The sequence below is a fragment of the Littorina saxatilis genome, linkage group LG15 (genome assembly GCF_037325665.1).
Source record: "Littorina saxatilis isolate snail1 linkage group LG15, US_GU_Lsax_2.0, whole genome shotgun sequence".
Taxonomy (NCBI): Eukaryota; Metazoa; Mollusca; class Gastropoda; order Littorinimorpha; family Littorinidae; genus Littorina; species Littorina saxatilis.
Window position 1 is genome coordinate 6,822,296 of NC_090259.1, and position 22,500 is coordinate 6,844,795.

At 41.2% G+C, this 22,500-nt stretch overlaps 1 protein-coding gene across 1 annotated transcript in view; it reads right to left on the reverse strand.

The window, feature by feature from the left end:
- The window catches only part of LOC138948484 (paired mesoderm homeobox protein 2-like), a 79,578-nt gene extending 62,225 nt beyond the window's left edge, over window positions 1–17,353 (reverse strand). The window contains exon 1 of the mRNA XM_070320040.1: window positions 17,287–17,353. Within this exon, the coding sequence (XP_070176141.1) occupies window positions 17,287–17,353 (67 nt within the window). The remainder of the gene's footprint in view (window positions 1–17,286) is intronic.
- Window positions 17,354–22,500: the final 5,147 nt, after the last annotated feature.

Below are 22,500 nucleotides of genomic sequence, written 5' to 3' on the forward strand. Positions count from 1 at the left end.
GGGCCATATCAGGGCGGTGCTGCTTTTGACATATAACGTGCGCCACACACAAGACAGAAGTCGCAGCACAGGCTTCATGTCTCACCCAGTCACATTATTCTGACACCTGACCAACCAGTCCTAGCACTAACCCCATAATGCCAGACGCCAGGCGGAGCAGCCACTAGATTGCCAATTTTAAAGTCTTAGGTATGACCCGGCCGGGGTTCGAACCCACGACCTCCCGATCACGGGGCGGACGCCTTACCACGAGGATTGGAACTCGGGTAACAGGGAGCGAAGGGCAGTGCCCCACCTAGTGATCGAGTGCCACAACCCAGACTTTTCCCTTAATATATACATAGGTTTTAAACATCGAACGCAGAAGAAGAAGAATACATAGGTTTTAAACTCCTGCTTCCGGATTATACAAAACACATTAAAACATGTATTAAACAATGGCGACTGGACGTGAGAGGGAACAATAAAGAGACCAAAAAGCAATGTACTCACGTTAAAATGACGAACACGGAACGAATAACAGCGACGTTTCGACCTAAGGGTCTTCTTCAGGCACAAAAACACAAAAATACACACACAAAAAAGAAGAAGAAAGACGATAGAACAAATGAAGAGAAGAATAACTGACAAAACAACTGCACTGCACAAACCAACAAATGACAAAGACACAACACTTCGAATTAACCTAAAATAAATCTCATAACAAAATAATTGTAATCATTTTTTTTTTTACAGGAATGTATATGTTTCTGTGTTTGTTTTTGTTTTAATACAAAAAAAACCGTGATCAAATAATCAGAACTCTTTCAAAATATTCTGAATAAAATATATTAAATGCAATAACTTTTTTTTTTTTTAATTCAAATAAATGTTTTAGTTTAACTGCATTTGAATAGAAACTGAATTCTGATGAAAGCAGTTACTGTAAAGTCATTTGAAGTCACATGATAAAAATCACATGGTTTAGTTGAGCAGACCAAAAAGTGCAGAGCTAAAATATGTGTATGAATCTGTGTGAAAATCCAGTCCGTTTGTCCACAGGGATGCTAGGAAGCAGTCAAATGGGGTCGCTCAATCTGCTCAAATCCAGTCAAATGGGGTCGCACGGGCCGACAAATGGGGACGTCCCCGTTTGTCGGAAGCGTCCCCATTTGACTGCTCTCCAGTGACAATCGTCCCCATTTGTCGGTAAAACCACCTACACACACACACACACACACACACATACACACACACCAGAGCCGACCGACAACCATCAACACCCACCGGCCACCCCCAAACACACACACACACCCAAACACCCACCCCCAAACACACACACACACCCAAACACCCACCCACAAACACACACACACACGCACAGAGGAAATGTATATATGTACAGTTTTTCACCTGCACCTTTTCACTTCTATACGTGCAGTAGAAGTATTCCTTGTGTGAGATATACTAGAAAAATAGATAAGTTTATGGAAACACGTGCAGTGTGTATGCATGTACTGTCAATGAAGAAAGCCGTATTAATTTTGTTTCCTGTGTTTACACTGGAATACCCTGAACCCCTACGCCTAAAACACCCATTCGCGTCTTCGCCTGAAAAAAACCCCATACCAACAAAACCACCAACAATATAAAAACTGTCAACACTAGGAGAACAAAAACAAGGGAAAAAAGTCACTTGAAAATCAGACAAGTTTGCCAGCCTGGCAGTTTACATAAACATCAATTACCGTAATCCGCTCAAAATCCCCCGCTATGTAAAAATTGCGTAACTAGGTTCATACACAATTAGCGAAAATGTCGAGCGAGAGTTGTCTTTCCCTGATGGGTTGCATCTGCTTGATTGCAGGTGACGGGAGATGTTGCTTTACCTCGTCAATAACTTGCATTGTGTACATCAACTTTCTTCAAGTTCAGCTTGTTTTAAGGTCGGGTGGTTACTTGTCTATATGTTCGTCTATCTGTCCGTTCATGTTCTTTTAGCTACAGTGGATATATATTCGCACACAATGGTATTGGACAGACAAAATGAAAGACACTCTTTACCAATCCCTCTCTGTCTGTCTGTCTGTCTGTCTGTCTGTCTGTCTGGGGTACTGGCCACTACCGCGAGCGTCACTACCGCGTGTAACACTACCGCGTGTAACACTATCGCGAGTGTAATACAACCGCGAGTAACAGTACCGCGTGTAATACTTCCGCGTGTGTAACAGTACTAACACTCTCGCGTGTGTAATACTACCGCGGGTAGCACTACCGCGTGTAACACGTCCGCGTGTGTCTTGGATCACGAAAGAAATGTTCTCATTCTCACAAATAATTATGTGAAAGTAAGCGAGAGGGTAAAAAAGAAATTGAGTGTGTGAACACGCGCTCAAATGAGATGACAGCCCAGAATAGACCTAGAAGCAGTGAGTTAGTGTTCAGGCATTCCGAGTGAAGTGCGTCGATCATTTGCAGTCCAAACTTTGGCCATGGAGGTAACACATGCAGTCTCGTTACTCCAATGACAAGATCCTCTACAACTGGTAGATTTACCGTTCAGACCGTGTAAATAAAACAACAGTCAACTGGCGTTGCGAACAGGTCAGTGTGGCTTATGCAAGTGGTTTATGCAGGGTATAGGGCCTTGTGAAGGAAAGGAAATTCACGTTGCTTTACTTTTGAAACTTTTAGTCACTGATTACTTACTTATACATACGCGGAAGTGTTACACGCGGTAGTGCTACCCGCGGTAGTGTTTCACACGCGATAGTGTTACACACGCGGAAGTGTTACACGCGGTAATGTTACTCGCGGTAGTGTTACACACGCGATAGTGCTACACACGCGGAAGTGTTACACGCGGTAATGTTACTCGCGGTAGTGTTACACACACGATAGTGTTACACGCTGTTTATACAGCGTAAACAGCGATCTTCCACGAGCTTCGAAATTTTAATAATTCAATTTTTTTTTAAAAACATAACTTTTCTAATTCTAATTACGGTATTTTGACTGCTGCTCAGTAGAGGCAGCTTTGTCAACTGATAGCTACGCACACCCCTCGGTGATTCTATACTACTAACTTCTTTCCGACGGATAAAGTCGAGCTCTTTTTGTTTTTTCAACAAAGTATTTTTTCTATAATTTGTTGGTTTTAGTTTTTGTAGGAGGGGGGGGGGGGGGAGGGAGGGGGACTGTGAACTTTGATCAGAATTTTGAGAACAAGAACAGAAAGAAAAACGAAGATAAACTCTTAATAATACTGTTATTACCTGATATTGTGTCGGGCTACTGTTTTGGTAATTACCTGATATTGTGTCGGGCTACTGTTTTGGTAAATTACCTGATATTGTGTCGGGCTACTGTTTTGGTAATTACCTGATATTGTGTCGGGCTACTGTTTTTCAAGAATGACATGACTTCGTCTCACCGCCAAATAATAAATAGACCATGAGTCTTATAAGGATCACCAGGCACTAAGAGCTTATGGATAGTTGATGATTCTGAAACTCATCTTAATTTAATGTAGTGTACCTATCGGTGATTGATTCAAACGTTGATCGAGCAACCATCCACTCCTCCCCATCCCCCTGCTCCACCCCCACCCCCGCCCCCACCCCCACCCCCACCCCATATGCAGAAGAACACTAAGCAGAAGATTTGAAAAAGAAAAAGATTATAACAAAAAAGAGGTAGGGGGCCTAACTCCGTAAGTTTTGTTCGGTGCGCATCAAGTCCGCGCACTGCCGCGGTGTTCCGCAGAGAATAAACTCGTTTCCTGTCAGGCTAAATCGTGAATATACATGTTTATGCTCCCTTCATAGCCCCGCTTCCGATTAGCCTTGCCAGAGCCAGAGGTCTTGAATTGTTGCAATGCTCTCTCTGACCCCCCATCAGATGTGGAGATCCTCACCTCCCCACGTGTCTCCATTTTACTCCATCGGTAGCCCCGCCATTTGTAATCTCTACTTCCTTCGCTAATCGCTCTATTTGCATTCTGAGTAATTAAGAGCTTGCGGTGTCAGACCTTTATGCTCCTATTATCATTTCTATAGTGATCTCTTCATCCTATTTTTCCAAGCCCTCGGAGTTCCTTCCCTTGGTGAAGTATGCATTCTTGGAGTGCTTTCCCCTGACCTGGCTCTCGTGTACGTAATTACTGGATCGATGTTTCGAACTCGCAGAGCAATGTTTTTCTCCTCCCCTTCCTTTGATAATTAGCAACACGATTTGTTGCAGTGTATGCACGAGGCTTGCATTTAGCTGAGGAAATCGTGCTAGAAATGGCATCTGAATCCTTAGGAGCTGAACTGAAATCTGCACTTCATCCTTCAAACAGAAACGGAGGTGAAAGAGCATAGCCGATTCTGGCGTTAGTTTGATCTTGTTTGTTTCCTGTTAACGGGTAGTGTACCTTGCAACCTTTGTGGTGCGGTTGTTTTCTTGTAAGGCCAAAAAAAAATAGGTCTGTTTACCGTAACCCGACCGACCCTAGTTTTTAGGCCCGACCCTAATCTTTTTTTTGGATCGTCTGAAAAAAAACAACGCATCAGTCCAAAATAGAGCTGTTTGCGCTCAAACAGCAGACGACAGAAGGGAGGTAAGCTCAAAGTACTGTTTATAGTTATGTTGGGCAAAAACAGGGATTGATGAGAAGAAATGAACTGTGAAACATCATAGAGAGGGGAGGAAAAAAAAAATTTAAAAAACAAAAAAAAAAAAAAAAAAAGCCGATCTACCGACCCTATTTTTTCACCCTATGTTACCGTAAACAGACCTTTTTTTTTTTGGCCTAACACAAATGAGGTGTTGTATGGTCGTCTCTATAAAGCGAAAGGTAGGATACACCACAATCAGTGGACAAAACATGACTGAAATACGCCACAAAATAAGCAAATTGACCACACTATATGTCAACTGTTACGGATTTAATTGTCTAACCACAGATAAAGGACACTTGCAGTATTTCATGGCCATTTTTCTGTGTGCTTGTGGTTGAACATATTGGCAGTGCAATCTATACCCTCAGATCATTGTGAAATATAGCTTTGTATAGGCACCTAGGGAGCCTTTCTAGCAAAGAGTCTAGCACCATCTAGCAAACAGTCTAGCACCATCTAGCAAACAGTCTAGCACCATCTAGCAAAGAGTCTAGCACCATCTAGAAAAGAGTCTAGCACCATCTAGCAAACAGTCTGGCACCATCTAGCAAACAGTCTAGCACCATCTAGCAAACAGTCTAGCACATCTAGCAAACAGTCTAGCACCATCTAGCAAAGAGTCTAGCACCATCTAGCAAACAGTCTAGCACCATCTAGCAAAGAGTCTAGCACCATCTAGCAAACAGTCTAGCACCATCTAGCAAACAACCTTATTTATTGATATACTGAAATTCCCTTGTGGGGACTTAAATAAATACACAATGGTTCTCTCTGTGGACAGACAGACACACACTTGTGATACAAATAATCAACTTAGCTTAGCAAATGTTGCAGGTCTCCTGTACGATGTCCAGTCAATGCCTGGGGACATAAATCCGTTTTGAAATCAATCCCTCCCCCCTTTCATGTATTATTTTAACGTTAATTAAGGGGTAGGTATAGGATTACACAAAGCAAAGGAAATACAACCCCGGGTTTTGCTATGTTTTTGTTATCATTGTAGTCCAATTTCGGTTTCGCTCGTTTGAGGTTTGTCATGATTTATTGTGTTCGTGTCAAGGTTGATTCTCATAAATTGACATCAACATCTGGAAGAGCGTTCCACAAAATGAGTTTTGAATTAAGACTTGTAGGAACTAAGCACAGACAAAGAAGAAACCATGGGGAAGAGAAGTAGTGACGGAGGTAGAGGTGGGGGTGGGTGGGTGCGGGTGTTGGGGGTGCGGGTGTTGGCGTGGTGGATTTGGAATTGCGTAAGATTGAGTCGTAGTGTCGATGTGCGTATAAAGATGAATCGTAAGGAAAGACATTCGCCGCAGATGACAACAATCTTGTGCTGAAATCACTGTCTTGTCCGTCTGCATCATCTGTCCGTCTGCGCACCAGTCCGCCCCATGCATCCGTCCATCTCTCCGTTAACCTGTCTTTCTCTCCCTCTCTTTCTTTCTTTCTGTCTTTCTGTCTGTCTGTCTGTCGGTCTGTCTCTGTCTCTCTCTCTGTCATAAAACTCCTTCTCTCTCTCTCTCTCTCTCTCTCTCTCTCTCTCTCTCTCTCTCTCTCTCTCTCTCTCTCTCTCTCTCTCTCTCTCTTTCTGAACATATTTTTGTTACACTATTGCTACATGTTCGATTGCTACCAGCTTGTATTTATAATTACCTGCATAGTATACATTTGATTTTATGAATAACCACATATGTATGCTCTTCATGCCTCATCTTCATCATTATCATCATCATCATCATCATCAGCATCATTATCATCATCATCATCATTATCATCATCATCATCATCATCATCATCATCATCATTATCATCGTCATCATCGTCATCATCATCATCATCGTCATCTGTATTATCACGTTTTCCGACCTCCTTTTGTTGGTTAACTTTTTAATTATATAATTGTGTGTCTATGCGTCCCAAGGACAGATTGTAAGAAAATCCGTAGCCTTAAATCTTAATCCTTGTTAAATAAAGTTCAATTCAATTCTCTCTCTCTTTCTCTCTCTCTTTCTCTCTCTCTCTCACTCTCTCTCCCCCCCCCCTCTCATCATACATACCTACACTCTTGACCACAGGAGCTGACGGACCATGTGGCGGCCAGACCGACACGTCCTCTACCAAAGGGTCAGCAAGGTCCGAAGTAATGCATTCCAGCGCAGGGATCAAACCAAACTACACCTGGCATCTCCAATTCCTACGCGTGACGTCACAGGGTCCGCGGAGTAGTACAACGCAGGAAGAAGATGTCACGACGTCGCTGATTGGTCCTGACACGTTCGTTCTACGCAATGTGTCCATCCGCGAGGCGATCAAGTGCGTTTGAATTTCTCAGTTTGAGGGCGAGGGTGATAGCACCGGACTTAGAATGCAGTCCTTGTGTGCTGAGAAATGGGATGAATGTTGAGATTGGATTTAGTTTCTGATAGGACTGGCTTTTGAATGAAGACTGGCTCCCGCCAGACAAAGAAGAATAAGAGAGGATACTGTAAGACAAAGAAGAATAAGAGCATACTGTTGAGTTCAAATTTAAAACCGAATTCCTAAAGAGTTCCCGAAGAAAGAAACAGCAACAACTGATAAGCCAAAGGGCATCTACATTTGAAGTAAACAAAAGCACAACTAAGAGAGAGAGAGAGAGAGAGAGAGAGAGAGAGAGAGAGAGAGAGAGAGAGAGAGAGAGAGAGAGAGAGAGAGAGAGAGAGAGAGAGAGAGAGAGAGAGAGAGAGAGAGAGAGAGAGAGAGAGAGAGAGATAATGATGATGACTGATGATGAAGATGCTGATGATGGAACAGAGACAGAGGCTGTTTTGTACGGAAATAAAAACCACATTTACAAATAGACGATACAAGAAGGAATTGAAAAGAGCAACAAAACACTTTATGACTTCAGTTCACACACACAAAAACAAAATGAATGAAAATGTAAATGAATAAAATAATCGGCAAACAAACCAGCAGACATACACACAACGACTTTGAGATGTGCTCTGGCCAAGCACAAGTCAGACAAACGAACACGTGTGTATTCAGTGGCTTAAATTATTATTTAGAAAGATTTAACAAGAAGAAACTCATGCTTGGAAAGTAAGATCTGATAAACAAAATAAAATAATAATGCATACTATTTCTATGGCGCGTGTACCAAGGCTTTAACCCTGCTCAAAGCGCTGTATAATCAAAATCCTACGACAACAAAACATCATTTCTAATGTTTCACATGTGCAATGTTTCCCTTAATTCATTGTGTGTATTTATTTATTAGAGGATGAAAGTCGCTTGTTCATTTCAATGCTTGTTATTCTCTCAGGTGCCAGGAGAAAGGTTCCGTACACCTCTCGTTTACTCAATTACATGTCGTATGCATAAAGATCGAGCGATTACTTCCCTTTGCCTCATTTCGTTTAAGATATTTATTTATTTCCATGTTGAAGAAACTATTTTTTCTCAATTATTTGTTTATTCGTTTATTGTTTTTACTTGTTTTGTTCAATAGGGCCTACTTATGTGTTGTTTATTTATTTGCTTATACATTTATCCATTTATTTGATTCATTTCTTTTGTTTGCTCGGATCGGTCAATGTTTTTATTTTCAATGCAAGGAACAATTCTTTGTTCGAAATAAAAACAAAAAGTTTGTTTATTTGAGTTGCCTTGTACAGCGGTAGTAGAGATCACTTACATATTTGTACAGTAATGATCCATACACAGTGCAAGTGATCTTTCACAACGATTTATGACAATTAAGGATCTTGAAATTGTGCGGAAAACGCAGTGGGTTCGTTCTACAAAGCTGTGAATAATTGGAAAAAATGTTATACGAGCATTTTTTTAATGTTCACTAAGAACTCGTTATCATATCGGTTTGATTTCATTATACCATTTCCAAACATTGTTTGGTCCGTAAGATTAGCAGTAGATACACCTGCACAGACTGATTGGCATATTACAAGTATTTAAAGTACATTTTTCGAGTAACGTGGTAACCAGAAAATATGACATGGAATTAAATACACAAACAATATATAAATTATGTGAAGACAACATATCCAAGACTTAAAATGTGCTATTCGGTTGTTTGCGCCGTTGATTAGTTGAAGTGTCGATTACAAAATCCATACGGATTTATATACGTGTAATACTATTCGTAATTTATAAGACGTAAGCATTAAAAGAACTAAAAATGACAGGCTTACAATAATACAAACGGCATTTGAAAGATAAATGATTGAACATTCTAAATGATTTGAGTCAACATCTAGCCAGCAGTGCCGCCTTAAAAACACACCCTTCTGGGCCTAAGACAAAAAAACATCAATCTCTTACCAGAATGCTACGCACGCTATTTTGTAAAAAAGGATCCAGCGAGACAAGCTATTGTTCCATCGCAGACAGTGACATACAAATCTGCTGCAGTTCAAGTTTTTACACCTTTTGGACTGACAATTTTCAATTTTATTTTGACGGCATTATATGCTTTTCAATTTTATTTTGACCGCATTATACGCTTTTCAATTTTATTTTGAGCGCTTTATACGCTTTTCAATTTTATTTTGACCGCATTATACGCTTTACTTGCCGGTGCTGTTGTGAGTTGTTGGGGGGCTGGAAGGGCACTGTTTGAGTGTCTCTCCTGCTCGTTTCATAGTCAATTATTAGGCACACAAAAAATAGGTGTGGTTACGGTAACATAGCAAAACAAAATAGGGTAGGAAGGTAGGCAATCACTTTTTTTTAAATTTTTTTTCTAATGTGTACAAATTAAACCTACTTGACAGAGAAATAAGTGTGCGACTCGAGCGCTTTCGCTTTCATTGCGTTTTCTGCACTCGTTTTCTTGTTGTGTTTTTTTGTGTGACAAATATAATAAAAAGTTATAGGGTCGGCCCCTAAAAATAGGGTAGGTCGGGTTACCGTAACCACACCTATTTTTTTTTAGGCCTTAGCCTGAGTTATTGTGTGGGCACTCAACGCTCTCTGCCATTATCTGCCCTTTAGCGATAAATGGGATTAGAATTATCTTCCTTCACGTAACGTGATCAGAATTGTCCGCCCTTGGCTATCTGGCGCCACGGGAGTGCCCGGATAATGCTGGGCCACCGAGTTCTCTCCCATTTGTCTTTCCTTTTCGTATTTTTTTATATCTTTTTTTAGTTTCTGCATGATTTATATATAAGTATATATATATACCCGAAATGTATGGATGTGTTGAAGAACAAGAACGCACCCACTAAATTTGAGAGAGAAGTATAAGGCCAGGAGCGGCAGCGCGTCTGGGAAAAAGAACAGTCGTAGGTTTGCAATCAATGATTCTGAACACACTGACATATGATCTCCAAAGTAAATGGATAAAACGACAAGAACTCAAGAGATTTTTGTTTTTTGGTATTAACATGTTTTAGTTGCGTAGTTAAAAAAAAAAGAATGATATAATAAAATAAAAACATAAAAGAAAGAAACAAACAAACAAACAAACAAACAAGCAAACAAACAAACAAACAAACAAACAAATACAAACAGACAAACACATTGAAAGACAGATTGAAAGACAGCCAGTAACACAGACAGGCACACAGAAAAGCAGTTAAACAAACAAACACACAAGCAAACAAACACACTAACAAACAAACTAACAAACACACAGACAAGCTAGCAAACTCAAATCTCACACACGAACACTTCCTTTGTTCTCTTTATAGACCGTCCAAACCCAAATAAATGTTGAGAGTACCGTAGGTCCAGCTGACCTTCTTTTCTTCAGCTCAGAGGAAAAGAGAGAAAAGAAAAGAGTGTTGATGGGGGTGGTGGGTCAACAGATTTGAAATGAGATACTTAAACAACGCGCAGAAAGATTTATTGCCCAGTAATCATTACCAAATGAACGAACAGCATGCACAACAAATAATCATGACCAAATGGGCGATAATAACGTGATCCAGCAACAAAGGCAAACAGCCCACTAAACTAGGACCTGCCTTTATGCTGATTTGAGTGAAAACAATATTGACAAAACAAATATCTTGTACTCTTTAAGAAGTTTTTTTATTTATTCTATTTGTTTGCTTAACGCCCAGCCGACCACGAAGGGCCATATCAGGGCGGTGCTGCTTTGACATATAACGTGCGCCACACACAAGACAGAAGTCACAGCACAGGCTTCACGTCTCACCCAGTCACATTATTCTGACACCGGACCAACCAGTCCTAGCACTAACCCCATAATGCCAGTCGCCAGGTGGAGCAGCCACTAGATTGCCAATGTTAAATTCTTAGGTATGACCCGGCCGGGGTTCGAACCCACGACCTCCCGATCACGGGGCGGACGCCTTACCACTAGGCCAACCGTACGTGCCGGTCTCTTTAAGAAGTTCTCATTTCGAATTTTCGTGTGTTTCAATCTAACATGGGGAATTTTTATTTGGTGTTCGATTACATTTTGTTTTATTGGTTTGTGAGTTGTTTGTTTTCTTGCTTGGTTTATCGCTTTGTGATATTATTTTCTACTGTAGTGAATTGGCTATTTGGCTTTGGTCGGTTTCCTTCACCTGTTGTGGATTGGCTAGTTGCTCGGTCGGTTTTCTTCACCTGTTGTGGATTGGCTAGTTGCTCGGTCGGTTTTCTTCACCTGTTGTGGATTGGCTAGTTGCTCGGTCGGTTTTCTTCACCTGTTGTGGATTGGCTAGTTGCTCGGTCGGTTTCCTTCACCTGTTGTGGATTGGCTAGTTGCTCGGTCGGTTTCCTTCACCTGTCCATTGCTCATGTATATTCTAAATTTAAATTCTTCGAAATACCAACAATTCTAAGAAACAGTGTCTTTGCTCGAAACCTCCCAAATCCAAAACCAGATAGACTGCCAACGTTCCACAACTCTACTTTACAGACCCCTGGCTCGACATACTGTACATCTAACGTTCCACAACTCCTTAACAGACCCCTGGGTCGACATACTGTACATCTAACGTTCCACAACTCCTTAACAGACCCCTGGGTCGACATACTGTACATCTAACGTTCCACAACTCCTTAACAGACCCCTGGGTCCACGTACTGTACATCTAACGTTCCACAACTCCTTAACAGACCCCTGGGTCGACATACTGTACATCTAACGTTCCACAATTCTCCTTAACAGACCCCTGGGTCGACATACTGTACATCTAACGTTCTACAATTCTCCTTAACAGACCCCTGGGTCGACATACTGTACATCTAACGTTCCACAACTCCTTAACAGACCCTGGGTCGACATACTGTACATCTAACGTTCCACAATTCTCCTTAACAGACCCCTGGGTCGACATACTGTACATCTAACGTTCCACAATTCTCCTTAACAGACCCCTGGGTCTACATACTGTACATCTAACGTTCCACAATTCTCCTTAACAGACCCCTGGGTCGACATACTGTACATCTAACGTTCTACAATTCTCCTTAACAGACCCCTGGGTCGACATACTGTACATCTAACGTTCCACAATTCTCCTTAACAGACCCCTGGCTCGACATACTGTACATCTAACGTTCCACAACTCCTTAACAGACCCCTGGGTCGACATACTGTACATCTAACGTTCCACAATTCTCCTTAACAGACCCCTGGGTCGACATACTGTACATCTAACGTTCCACAATTCTCCTTAACAGACCCCTGGGTCGACATACTGTACATCTAACGTTCCACAATTCTCCTTAACAGACCCCTGGGTCGACATACTGTACATCTAACGTTCCACAATTCTCCTTAACAGACCCCTGGGTCGACATACTGTACATCTAACGTTCCACAATTCTCCTTAACAGACCCCTGGGTCGACATACTGTACATCTAACGTTCCACAATTCTCCTTAACAGACCCCTGGGTCGACATACTGTACATCTAACGTTCCACAATTCTCCTTAACAGACCCCTGGGTCGACATACTGCAAATTTTACGTTTTATTTTGTCAATATGTACATGTTCCAATAACCTACAATTCGTCATTTTTGGTTCAAAGGCTTTTTTGCATTCCTTATAAGCAACGGTCGTGCAAGGCATTACGAAGAATATTTGCAAAGCCAGCAATACCCAGCACCATACTAATGGGGGTGGCAGGTCTGGTCTTCATCTGCTTCTAGATGTATGGGACACATGTAAGATACAAATCGTAAAGCTTTTGATGTGTTATTAATCTGTGCCAAACACCACGTATATATTTCCAAAATGAACAAAAAGACCCCTCATTTTCAGACATTTAGTAGACATTTTAAGCAAAGATTTATTTGTGAAAAGTATAACGCAGTTGTGAATAATACAGTAGATAAATTTTACAAGGATTGGCGCCTAGTTATATGCATGTTTTGATGTAACCCTTAGGTTTTTACATTTAGTCAAGTTTTGACTAAATGTTTTAACATAGAGGGGGGAATCGAGACGAGGGTCGTGGTGTATGTGCGTGTGTGCGTGTGTGTGTGCGTGTGTGCGTGTGTGTGTGTGTAGAGCGATTCAGACTAAACTACTGGACCGATCTTTATGAAATTTGACATGAGAGTTCCTGGGTATGAAATCCCCGAACGTTTTTTTCATTTTTTTGATAAATGTCTTTGATGACGTCATATCCGGCTTTTTGTGAAAGTTGAGGCGGCACTGTCACGCCCTCATTTTTCAACCAAATTGGTTGAAATTTTGGTCAAGTACTCTTCGACGAAGCCCGGGGTTCGGTATTGCATTTCAGCTTGGTGGCTTAAAAATTAATTAATGACTTTGGTCATTAAAAATCTGAAAATTGTAAAAAAAAAATAAAAATTTATAAAACGATCCAAATTTACGTTTATCTTATTCTCCATCATTTGCTGATTCCAAAAACATATAAATATGTTATATTCGGATTAAAAACAAGCTCTGAAAATTAAATATATAAAAAATATTATCAAAATTTTTTTTCGAAATCAATTTAAAAACACTTTCATCTTATTCCTTGTCGGTTCCTGATTCCAAAAATATATAGATATGATATGTTTGGATTAAAAACACGCTCAGAAAGTTAAAACGAAGAGAGGTACAGAAAAGCGTGCTATGCAGCATAGCGTAACCACTACCCCGCTCTTCTTGTCAATTTCACTGCCTATGCCGTGAGCGGTGGACCACGAGTATACGGTCTTGCTGCGTTGCATTGCGTTCAGTTTCATTCTGTGAGTTCGACAGCTACTTGACTAAATATTGTATTTTCGCCTTACGCGACTTGTTTCTTTCTTAATCCTTTTGATAGTGCGACCACCAAGCCCTGAACATTCCCCCCTCCCCCACCCATCCTCCCACCCCATGTATGTTGTAATTGTTCAAGTGTTTTTCTGTTGTATGGTTCTGTCCCTTTGTTTAGGTGATGTCCTGTAATGTATAGCATATCACATGTAAAAAAAGAAGAAAAAAAGATACATATTGTTGTGTCAAAGTAGCAACATCTGAACACACAGGAAATTACAATGATGAATCTCGCATAGCGCTTAAAATAGTATATAATCAAAAGTGTTTACCATTATACTTCCCAAAATATTGATTTTCATAAACGATAAGGATAAACAACGCTGAGATGCAGCACGGCCAAAGATGTGTTTGTTTGTTTGTTTGTTTGTTTGTTTGTTTGTTTGTTTGTTTGTTTGTTTGTTTGTTTGTTTGTTTGTTTGTTTATATGTTTGTTTGTTTGTTGGTTGGTTTGTTAGTGTTCTTGTTTGTTTGCTTGTTTGTTTGTTCGTCTGTTTATGTGTTTGATCAGTGGTTGGTTTGTTTGATTGTTTATTTATTTGTGTTTGTTTTGGTGACATCTCCTCCCCTTTTTCGATTCTTAGCTTTATTGAGTTGTTGCAACTTTTGCATGTGGCACCACCACGCCACCATACATTCATTAAAAAAGTCAAACCGAAACTATTCAGTCTTCTCGTCTCGGCGAGGAAGACCCGCGCAGCATGACGAGACAAAGCCCGAGGCCTCACACCGGTAATGAGCTATTAAACTGCATTAGCGCCCCCTGGTGTAGCCCGGGCCAAGTCCTCGGGGGACTAATTAACGGCTGCAGGCTCAGAGCAGACATCAACCCCCCTCCCACTACGAGCCACCAACCGGTCCCCCTTTGCTCTTCAGTCTTGAGCGGCTAGCCATAACACAGCTCTGTTCAATTTCAAGACAGGCTTTGCTGGAAGGGGTTGTCCGGATTTAAAAGCCCAGGGGTGGTAGGGGTGGTGCGGTGTCGTGTGTATGTATGTATGTGTGTGTGTGTGTGTGTGTGTGTGTGTGTGTGTGTGTATGTGTGTGTGAGTGTGTGTGTGTGTTTGTGTATGTTTGTGTGTGTGTGTGTGCGCGCGTGCGTGCGTGAGTGCGTGCTTGCTTGCGTGCGTGCGTGCGTGCGCGCGTGTGTGAGTACCCGCTATTACGAGCTAGTCGTGTGACAGAAAGTTTTCTTGCACACGAGACTGTAGATGTACGGAGTGAAACAGCAGCAGTCGAGTGTGCAAGAAAACTCTCTGCCACACGACTAGCTCGTAATGGCGATTATGTCTCACAGCATAGGCATAGAAAGATATAAATGAGTTTTTGGGGACGAAATAACAGGCACAAAACCAGACTGACAACACAATTGCCTTTTCACACATACCGTACACACGCATGCGCGCAGAAGATAGATCCAATTCGTTTCGGGTCTTTTTCTGGTTGAATGCATCTAACAAAGTATCAACCAACGTTTCTGAATCTTTCAATGAACAAAATAAACTTTTTTGAACCAAACAGAACAAACCAACGAAAGGCACACAAACACACGCGCGCACTAACACAGATTAAATGCAAAGCGCGAACGAACACGGAGAATTTTTGTAGGTCAGGTCGTGGGAAAGTCCACCCGAAATGTTCCACAGGGCACGGACTTACATTACCTGGACAGCTGTCTTCGCGCCATCTGCTCTTTGTCTCTGTTAATAACTGGCTTGAGCGGTCAAGGTCACCAAATGACTGTGCCGCTTACTTCCGGCGAATGCTCGAAATGGTGTTCAGAGAGAATCCTGATGCAGCGATGGATTCTTTTATTGAGCAGATAATCAATGTAAGTTTGCTTGTTTTTATACAAAAGTGAGTTTCAGAATGAGTGGTTTGTAGGAGTATTGTGAATCACTGATTCAATTACCAAACCAGGCTGAAGTTGACAAGTGCATGTGTCACGGAACGCGAGTGACTGACTGACTCGAGAAGTACGAGTTGCCACGTTTTTGTTGTTGTTTCTTTTTTTTAAAGATTATGAGAAGTTAAAATGTTTTGATGTGGCATTTCGTACGTCAGTTCACAAGAAACTTGTTTTGGTTGTAGCTAACGATTCCAATCCATTTCCTAAACATAACTAGAGCGAGAGAGAGGGATTGTAAAGTTCTGTGTAAGAAAAGAAAAAGGGGAACCCGTTCTGATCACAGATGTTTGTGTTCTGACAACAATATGCAGTCTAAGAATTTTCATTTGTTTCTGAGAAGAGGGCAGTGCAAAAGGACAGCTTACGGCCTTAGGTGAAATTGAATTGCTTTCAGATTCAGTATCTTATATGAATATGAGGAGCCACAAGCACTTTGATAAAAAAAATAAAAGAGAAGTCAAGGAACGAGACTTTGTACTACCACAGACTGATGTCCCATTAAATTGAAATTGAATAATTACCATTTTTCAGTTATCTCAAACTTAACTATGTTTTTGTTATTTACTGATTTTTGACTTTTGGCTTGGGTACGGCCAAGTCAAAAAGGTGGGAAAGGTTAGAAATAGTCATAACAAGTTCACTTTTGGGTCTTTTTCAAATCTGTTTGCTGCATGTTTTCTGTGACCATTGTGGCTATGCACTGACACACACAAAAGTGGAGAAAGGGGAGAAATGAAGATTTTTTATTACTACATCACAGTCAGGGATTGTTGACATGTACATTGTCAAGAGGTCAAAACAAATTTTAAAAGCTGTTGGACACTGCACTAGTGTTGCTTTAATCAAGGCGAGTCTGGAACAATAGGTCCACCCCACCAAAAAGTCAACATGGAATTAGTTATGATTTTTTAGCCTTTTGGCTTGGGTACGGCCAAGTCAAAAAGGTGAGAGGGGTTACAAATAGTCATAACAAGTTCAGTTTGGGGTCTTTTTCAAATCTGTTTGCTGCATGTTTTCTGTGACCATTGTGGCTATGCACTGACACACACAAAAGTGGAGAAAGGGGAGAAATGAAGATTTTTTATTACTACATCACAGTCAGGGATTGTTGACATGTACATTGTCAAGAGGTCAAAACAAATTTTAAAAGCTGTTGGACACTGCACTAGTGTTGCTTTAATCAAGGCGAGTCTGGAACAATAGGTCCACCCCACCAAAAAGTCAACATGGAATTAGTTATGATTTTTTTAGCCTTTTGGCTTGGGTACGGCCAAGTCAAAAAGGTGAGAGGGGTTACAAATAGTCATAACAAGTTCAGTTTGGGGTCTTTTTGAAATCTGTTTGATGCATCTTGTCTGTGACCATTGTGGCTATGCACTCAATGTCAAAAAAGTGCAGAAAGGTGAAAAATGAAGATTTTTCCTTCTTACAAGACAATGTGTGATTTGGCACATTTTGCCTCAGTCTTTATCAAGAGCCTGTCTAACCCACTTTGAAGCTGTTGGAGACTGCAGTAATGTTCCTTGATGTACATCAAGGCGAGTGCACGATGGTGCATTTCTACACCCCCCCCCTAATGTTCACTTTAATATCAATCAATCAATAGATATTCAGTCACAGTTTAACTAACTCATTCACCCTGATCACTCACTCATCCTGTTCTATTGTATTTGTGCTAAGTTTGGTTTGCAGACTTTATTCTTTTTCTCAAATTTCTGTCCTCATGGCATCAAGTGGTTTTGTTTATAAATACCCCCCTCCCCCCCTCCACACACACTTCATACTATCAACACACACATTTCTTAATAAGTTATAATCTATAATTGCGATAGCGATAGGTACGTTTTCTGTTAAAACTAAAAGTATTGACCGTTTAATTATTTAATTACCAAGTTTTAAACTGTGACCACTATTGTTAATGGGGAACTCCAGAGCCAAATGACGTGAGCAAATCTTGGCTTTGTCTGGATTGAAGCTGCCGTCAGCGCGATTTATGGCCGCACGCTATTTGTTTTGGTCAACACTGACTCCAGCCTTCGGAAGTTTGACGAAAGAAAGCCCTCTACATTTCGTTTGCGTCGTGTGGCATCCAAAATACAGCAGTTTGAACCGCTTCCCTTGCACATATGCCATTTTTCGCGAAGTAGCATCAGGACCGAAACACGCCAAAGCCGATGTCGGCCATTAACCGGAAGAAGCGGGCACCGCTCGTCAGGTGGGTGTGTCAAACAGGCACTTATTCGACCTTGACCCTAAGACAGCCGTCCATCTCATGTACGTCCGTGCACAGGGGAACTGGTTGTGTTTGGATTGTTCTTTTTCTCACAGTGATGTTGATGTTGTTTACAGTGCAGTTTTGAAAGAATATTTTCCGAATTTGGGGCACACTTTCGTCTTTCGGTTCGTTTATCTTGTCGAAGTAACATTCGAGTGTTTCTAAATCCAAACCTTACATCACCGCTGGTGCAGATTAGACCTGCCTGACTGTCTGCGTGCGTGTTAGAGCTGAAGACGAAGCCTCAATCGCCAAAGCGTCAACCATCTGTAGTTTCTGAGCATCGGATGTACGTTGATACGTGGTAAGATCCGCACGGAACTGTCTATGCAACTTTTCCTAGTCACAGGTGTAAGGTTCGATCTTTTCTTTGCAATTTCGTCCTCTGTGTACGTAGCAAAGCGTTTCACCATTTTCGGTTTTCGTTGCAGACGACGATAGTGAAAGTAGTACCTATTGTTTTGTTTTGACCTTTCGTATTCAGGGTTCTTCATTGAAGCTTGGTAGAGGGACCGTGTCGTGTAAGTGGAAAGTTGACGAAGCTTTTGAAAACAGAAATTGAATGAAGAAGAAAATGTGGCTTTCAGTTATATTTAGGAGAACGGGGTTGGTGTTATTCTTTTACCGTCAAACACTTAGTACACAGATAAAACGTGATTGACTGACCAAGGCCTGTTGGCACACTATTCAGAATGCACAACAAAATGTAACAACGCTTTGATACCCATGTTTCTACGTTCGTGATCACTTGAAATGAATACTGAAAACATAAGTGTTTAAGGTAGTGACTGAATGTCTGTAAAGGTAAAAATGTTCAGAAATAAATGCATAATCAAAATAATTGATTTCGGCATCAAAGCGTGTAACATACAATCTTGCACACGTTTGCTTTAGTAGTGGCAAAGAAGGAATGCGTGTGACATTGTGTGCTAGCGCTTGCGCGTGGGTTCGTGCGTCCATTGGTACCTTTCACTTTATTGTGTGTCTTTGTAAAAGTCTAATTATCTCCGCGATTGCGTTTGCTATCGCTTTATTGTGTGGATGCATGGGCGTGTGTTTGTCCAGGCGGCTGTGACTGCGTATGCACCCAGCATGTTTCCATGTTTTGTTTTTGTTCTATGTTTGTTCAAGTAACCTTAATTTGACCATGTAATATATATTTTGTTGTTCAAATTGATTATAACATACCAATGTTTTGTTATCATCATGTACTAAGTGGGCCCCTTGTGTGTGTGTGTGTGTGTGTGTGTGTGTGTGTGTGTGTGTGTGTGTGTGCGTGTGTGCGTGTGTGTGTGTGTCCATTGGTACCTTTCACTTTATTGTGTGTCTTTGTAAAAGTGTAATTGTCTCCGCGATTGCGTTTGCTATCGCTTTATTGTGTGGATGCATGGGCGTGTGTTTGTCCAGGCGGCTGTGACTGCGTATGCACCCAGCATGTTTCCAGTTTTTATCTTTGTTATTTGTTTGTTTAATTAACCTTAATTTGATCATGTAATATATATTCTGTTGTTCAAATTGATTATATTATATTGTTATATATATTGTGTTATCATCATGCACTCCGTGGGCCCCTTGTGTGTGTGTGTGTGTGTGTGTGTCCATTGGTACCTTTCAGTTTATCTTATGCCTTTGTAAGGTCTAATTGTCTCCGCGATTGCGTTTGCTATCGCTTTATTGTGAAGATGCATGGGCGTGTGTTTGTCCAGGCGGCTGTGACTGTGTGTGCACCCAGCATGTTTCCAGTTTTTATTTTTGTTATTTGTTTGTTCAATTAACCTTAATCTGACCATGTAATATATATTTTGTTGTTCAAATTGATTATAATATATTGCTATATATATTTTATTATCATCATGCACTAAGTGGGCCCTTTGTGTGTGTGTGTGTGTGTGTGTGTGTGTGTGTGTGTGTGTGTGTGTGTGTGTGTGTGTGTGTCCATTGGTACCTTTCAGTTTATTTTATGTCTTTGTTAAGTCTAATCATCTCCGCGATTGCGTTTGCTATCGCTTTATCGCGTAGATGCGCGCATGGGCGTATGTTTGTCCAGGCGGCTGTGACTGTGTGTGCACCCAGCATGTTTCCATGTTTCGTTTTTGTTCTTTGTTTGTTCAGTTAACCTTAATTTGACCATGTAATATATATTTTTGATGTTTGAATTGATTAATCATTTTTGTCCCTTTTCTGATGGTAATTGCACTGCAATGTCAATCATACTCCTTATCATCATGCACTAAGCACTAATTAAGTGGGCCCCTTGTGATGAGTAGTTAACCTGGAAGCGTGGGACTGAGGTGCACGAAGCGAAAGAGGGAGCCACCCAAACGGGAGAGAACAAACCGCGGCCGGTGTCACGAACTGAAAACTCTGTGTTGTGATTTCAACGAATCAGAACCGGTGTCACGAACTCAGTGAAAACTCTGCTGAACAATCCCTCCCAATGCACTCAATGCGCATGCGCTAACACTGGGGAGATTAATCAGGTCGTGAACAACCTAACCCTAACCCTAACCCTAACCCTGACTCTAACCCATGGTTCGTTCTGTGAAAGGGTCGCATTTTTTAAGTCCAAGATTGGCGCATGCGCATTGACCGCACTGAGCGGGATTGTTCAGCAGAGTTTTCAGTTCGTGACACCGGTTCTGATTCGTTGAAATCACATCTCAGTTTCAACCAATCCAACACTGCGGGTGGCTCCCGTTTGGGGGGTAACGGTGTGTGTGTGTGTGTGTGCAGGGGTGGATCCAGAGGGGGGGGGGGGGGTTCCGGGGTTTCCGGACCCCCCCCCCTCCAGCCTAAAAAAATGTAAAAATAGGGAGAAAAAATGAAATTAAAAAAATTAAAATAAAGAAAAACTGATGGCTCAGATTGCTCCATTTTCCTTGATTTGTATCAACATTTTCCGGGGGGGGGGGGGGGCATGCCCCCGGACCCCTCTAGGAGCCGGCCTATGTCTTCTAAATGACGGTTTTGTAAGGTAGTTGGGTAATTTGCTGGCTCAAGTTGCACCAGCTCGGTCAGTTTTCCTTGTTTTGATCCAAATTTGTCTTCTTAAATTTACTTTTTTGAAGGTGTATTAGTGGAAGTTTCTTGCGCCTGATTGCTCACTTTTCGCGCCCTCAACTAAACGCTTCGCGTCGTCGAATTGTCCTTAAAAGAAATTTGGAAACCCCCCATTAAAAATGATGTGATCCGCCCCTGGTGTGTGTGTGTGTGTGTGTGTGTGTGTGTGTGTGTGTATATGTGGCGGAGATTTGCGTGCGTGCGTGCGTGCGTGCGCGCGTGTGTGTGTGTGTACACTTGTGTGTGTGTGTGTGTGGTGTCTCAACCAATCCAACACTGCGGGTGCATGGCTCCCGTTTGGGTGGTAACTTTTTTGTGCACCTCACCACTGGAAACCATGCAAGGATTGTTTCAGGCTGTACTCGTTTCACCTCCCCTGAGGAATTAATAGAAACTCGTTGTCACCACGCTGTATTTTGTTCAGCGTGTGGTTGCAATTTGTGCATTGTTGATTTGGGTGTACACATAAATTAACACCGTGGAGATGATTTCGCAAACTGTTGTTTGTCTAGTCAACAATGGTTCGGTTTCTGACTATAAACTGCTTGAATGTGCAATACAGACACATATGTTTTCCACGTTGGCGTTGTTGTTTTCTATGATTTCCCGGCCTCTCTTTGTGCGTCATGGAATATTTGTATAAGTTGCATCAAGCTAAAAACACGACTGTAGTCTTTGAATAGCAATGCAAATGCCTGTATCATAACTTCGACACACATGAACAGCTGTGTTTTTTGTGTGTTCATTTCTGATTAAACTGAATTCGATCAGTTTAAAAAAATCCAGTTCCATAACATGAGCCATAAAATGCTCAGAAGGACGAACAACAAGTCGCGTAAGGCGAAATTACTACATTTAGTCAAGCTGTCAAACTCACGGAATGAAACCGAACGCACTGCATTTTTACACCAAGACAATACAGCTTCGTCAATCCCCTCGAGAAAGAAATCGTTCACCGTTCACGTGCTTGTTTTGAATACAACATATAATATCTATATGTCTTTGGAATCCGAAAATCATAAAGAATAAGATAAAATCTTTTTTGGATTGATTTCTTACATTTCAATCGTAGTACTAATTAATCTATTTTCGTTAATTGTGATCACATGTTTAGAGTAAACATGACATATGTTCATATGTTTAGATTCAGAATTTGATGAAGAATACGTACGATGCAATCAATTTTAAATCTGTTTGCAAAATTCAATTTTAATGACAACTTTAATGAGCAAACTCATTGATTAGTTGTTAAGCCTCCAAGCTGAAATGCAATACCAAAGTCCGGGCTTTGTCGAAGATTACAAAACCAAAATTTCAACAAAATTGGTTGGAAAATGAGAGCGTGACAGTGCCGCCTCAACTTTCACAAA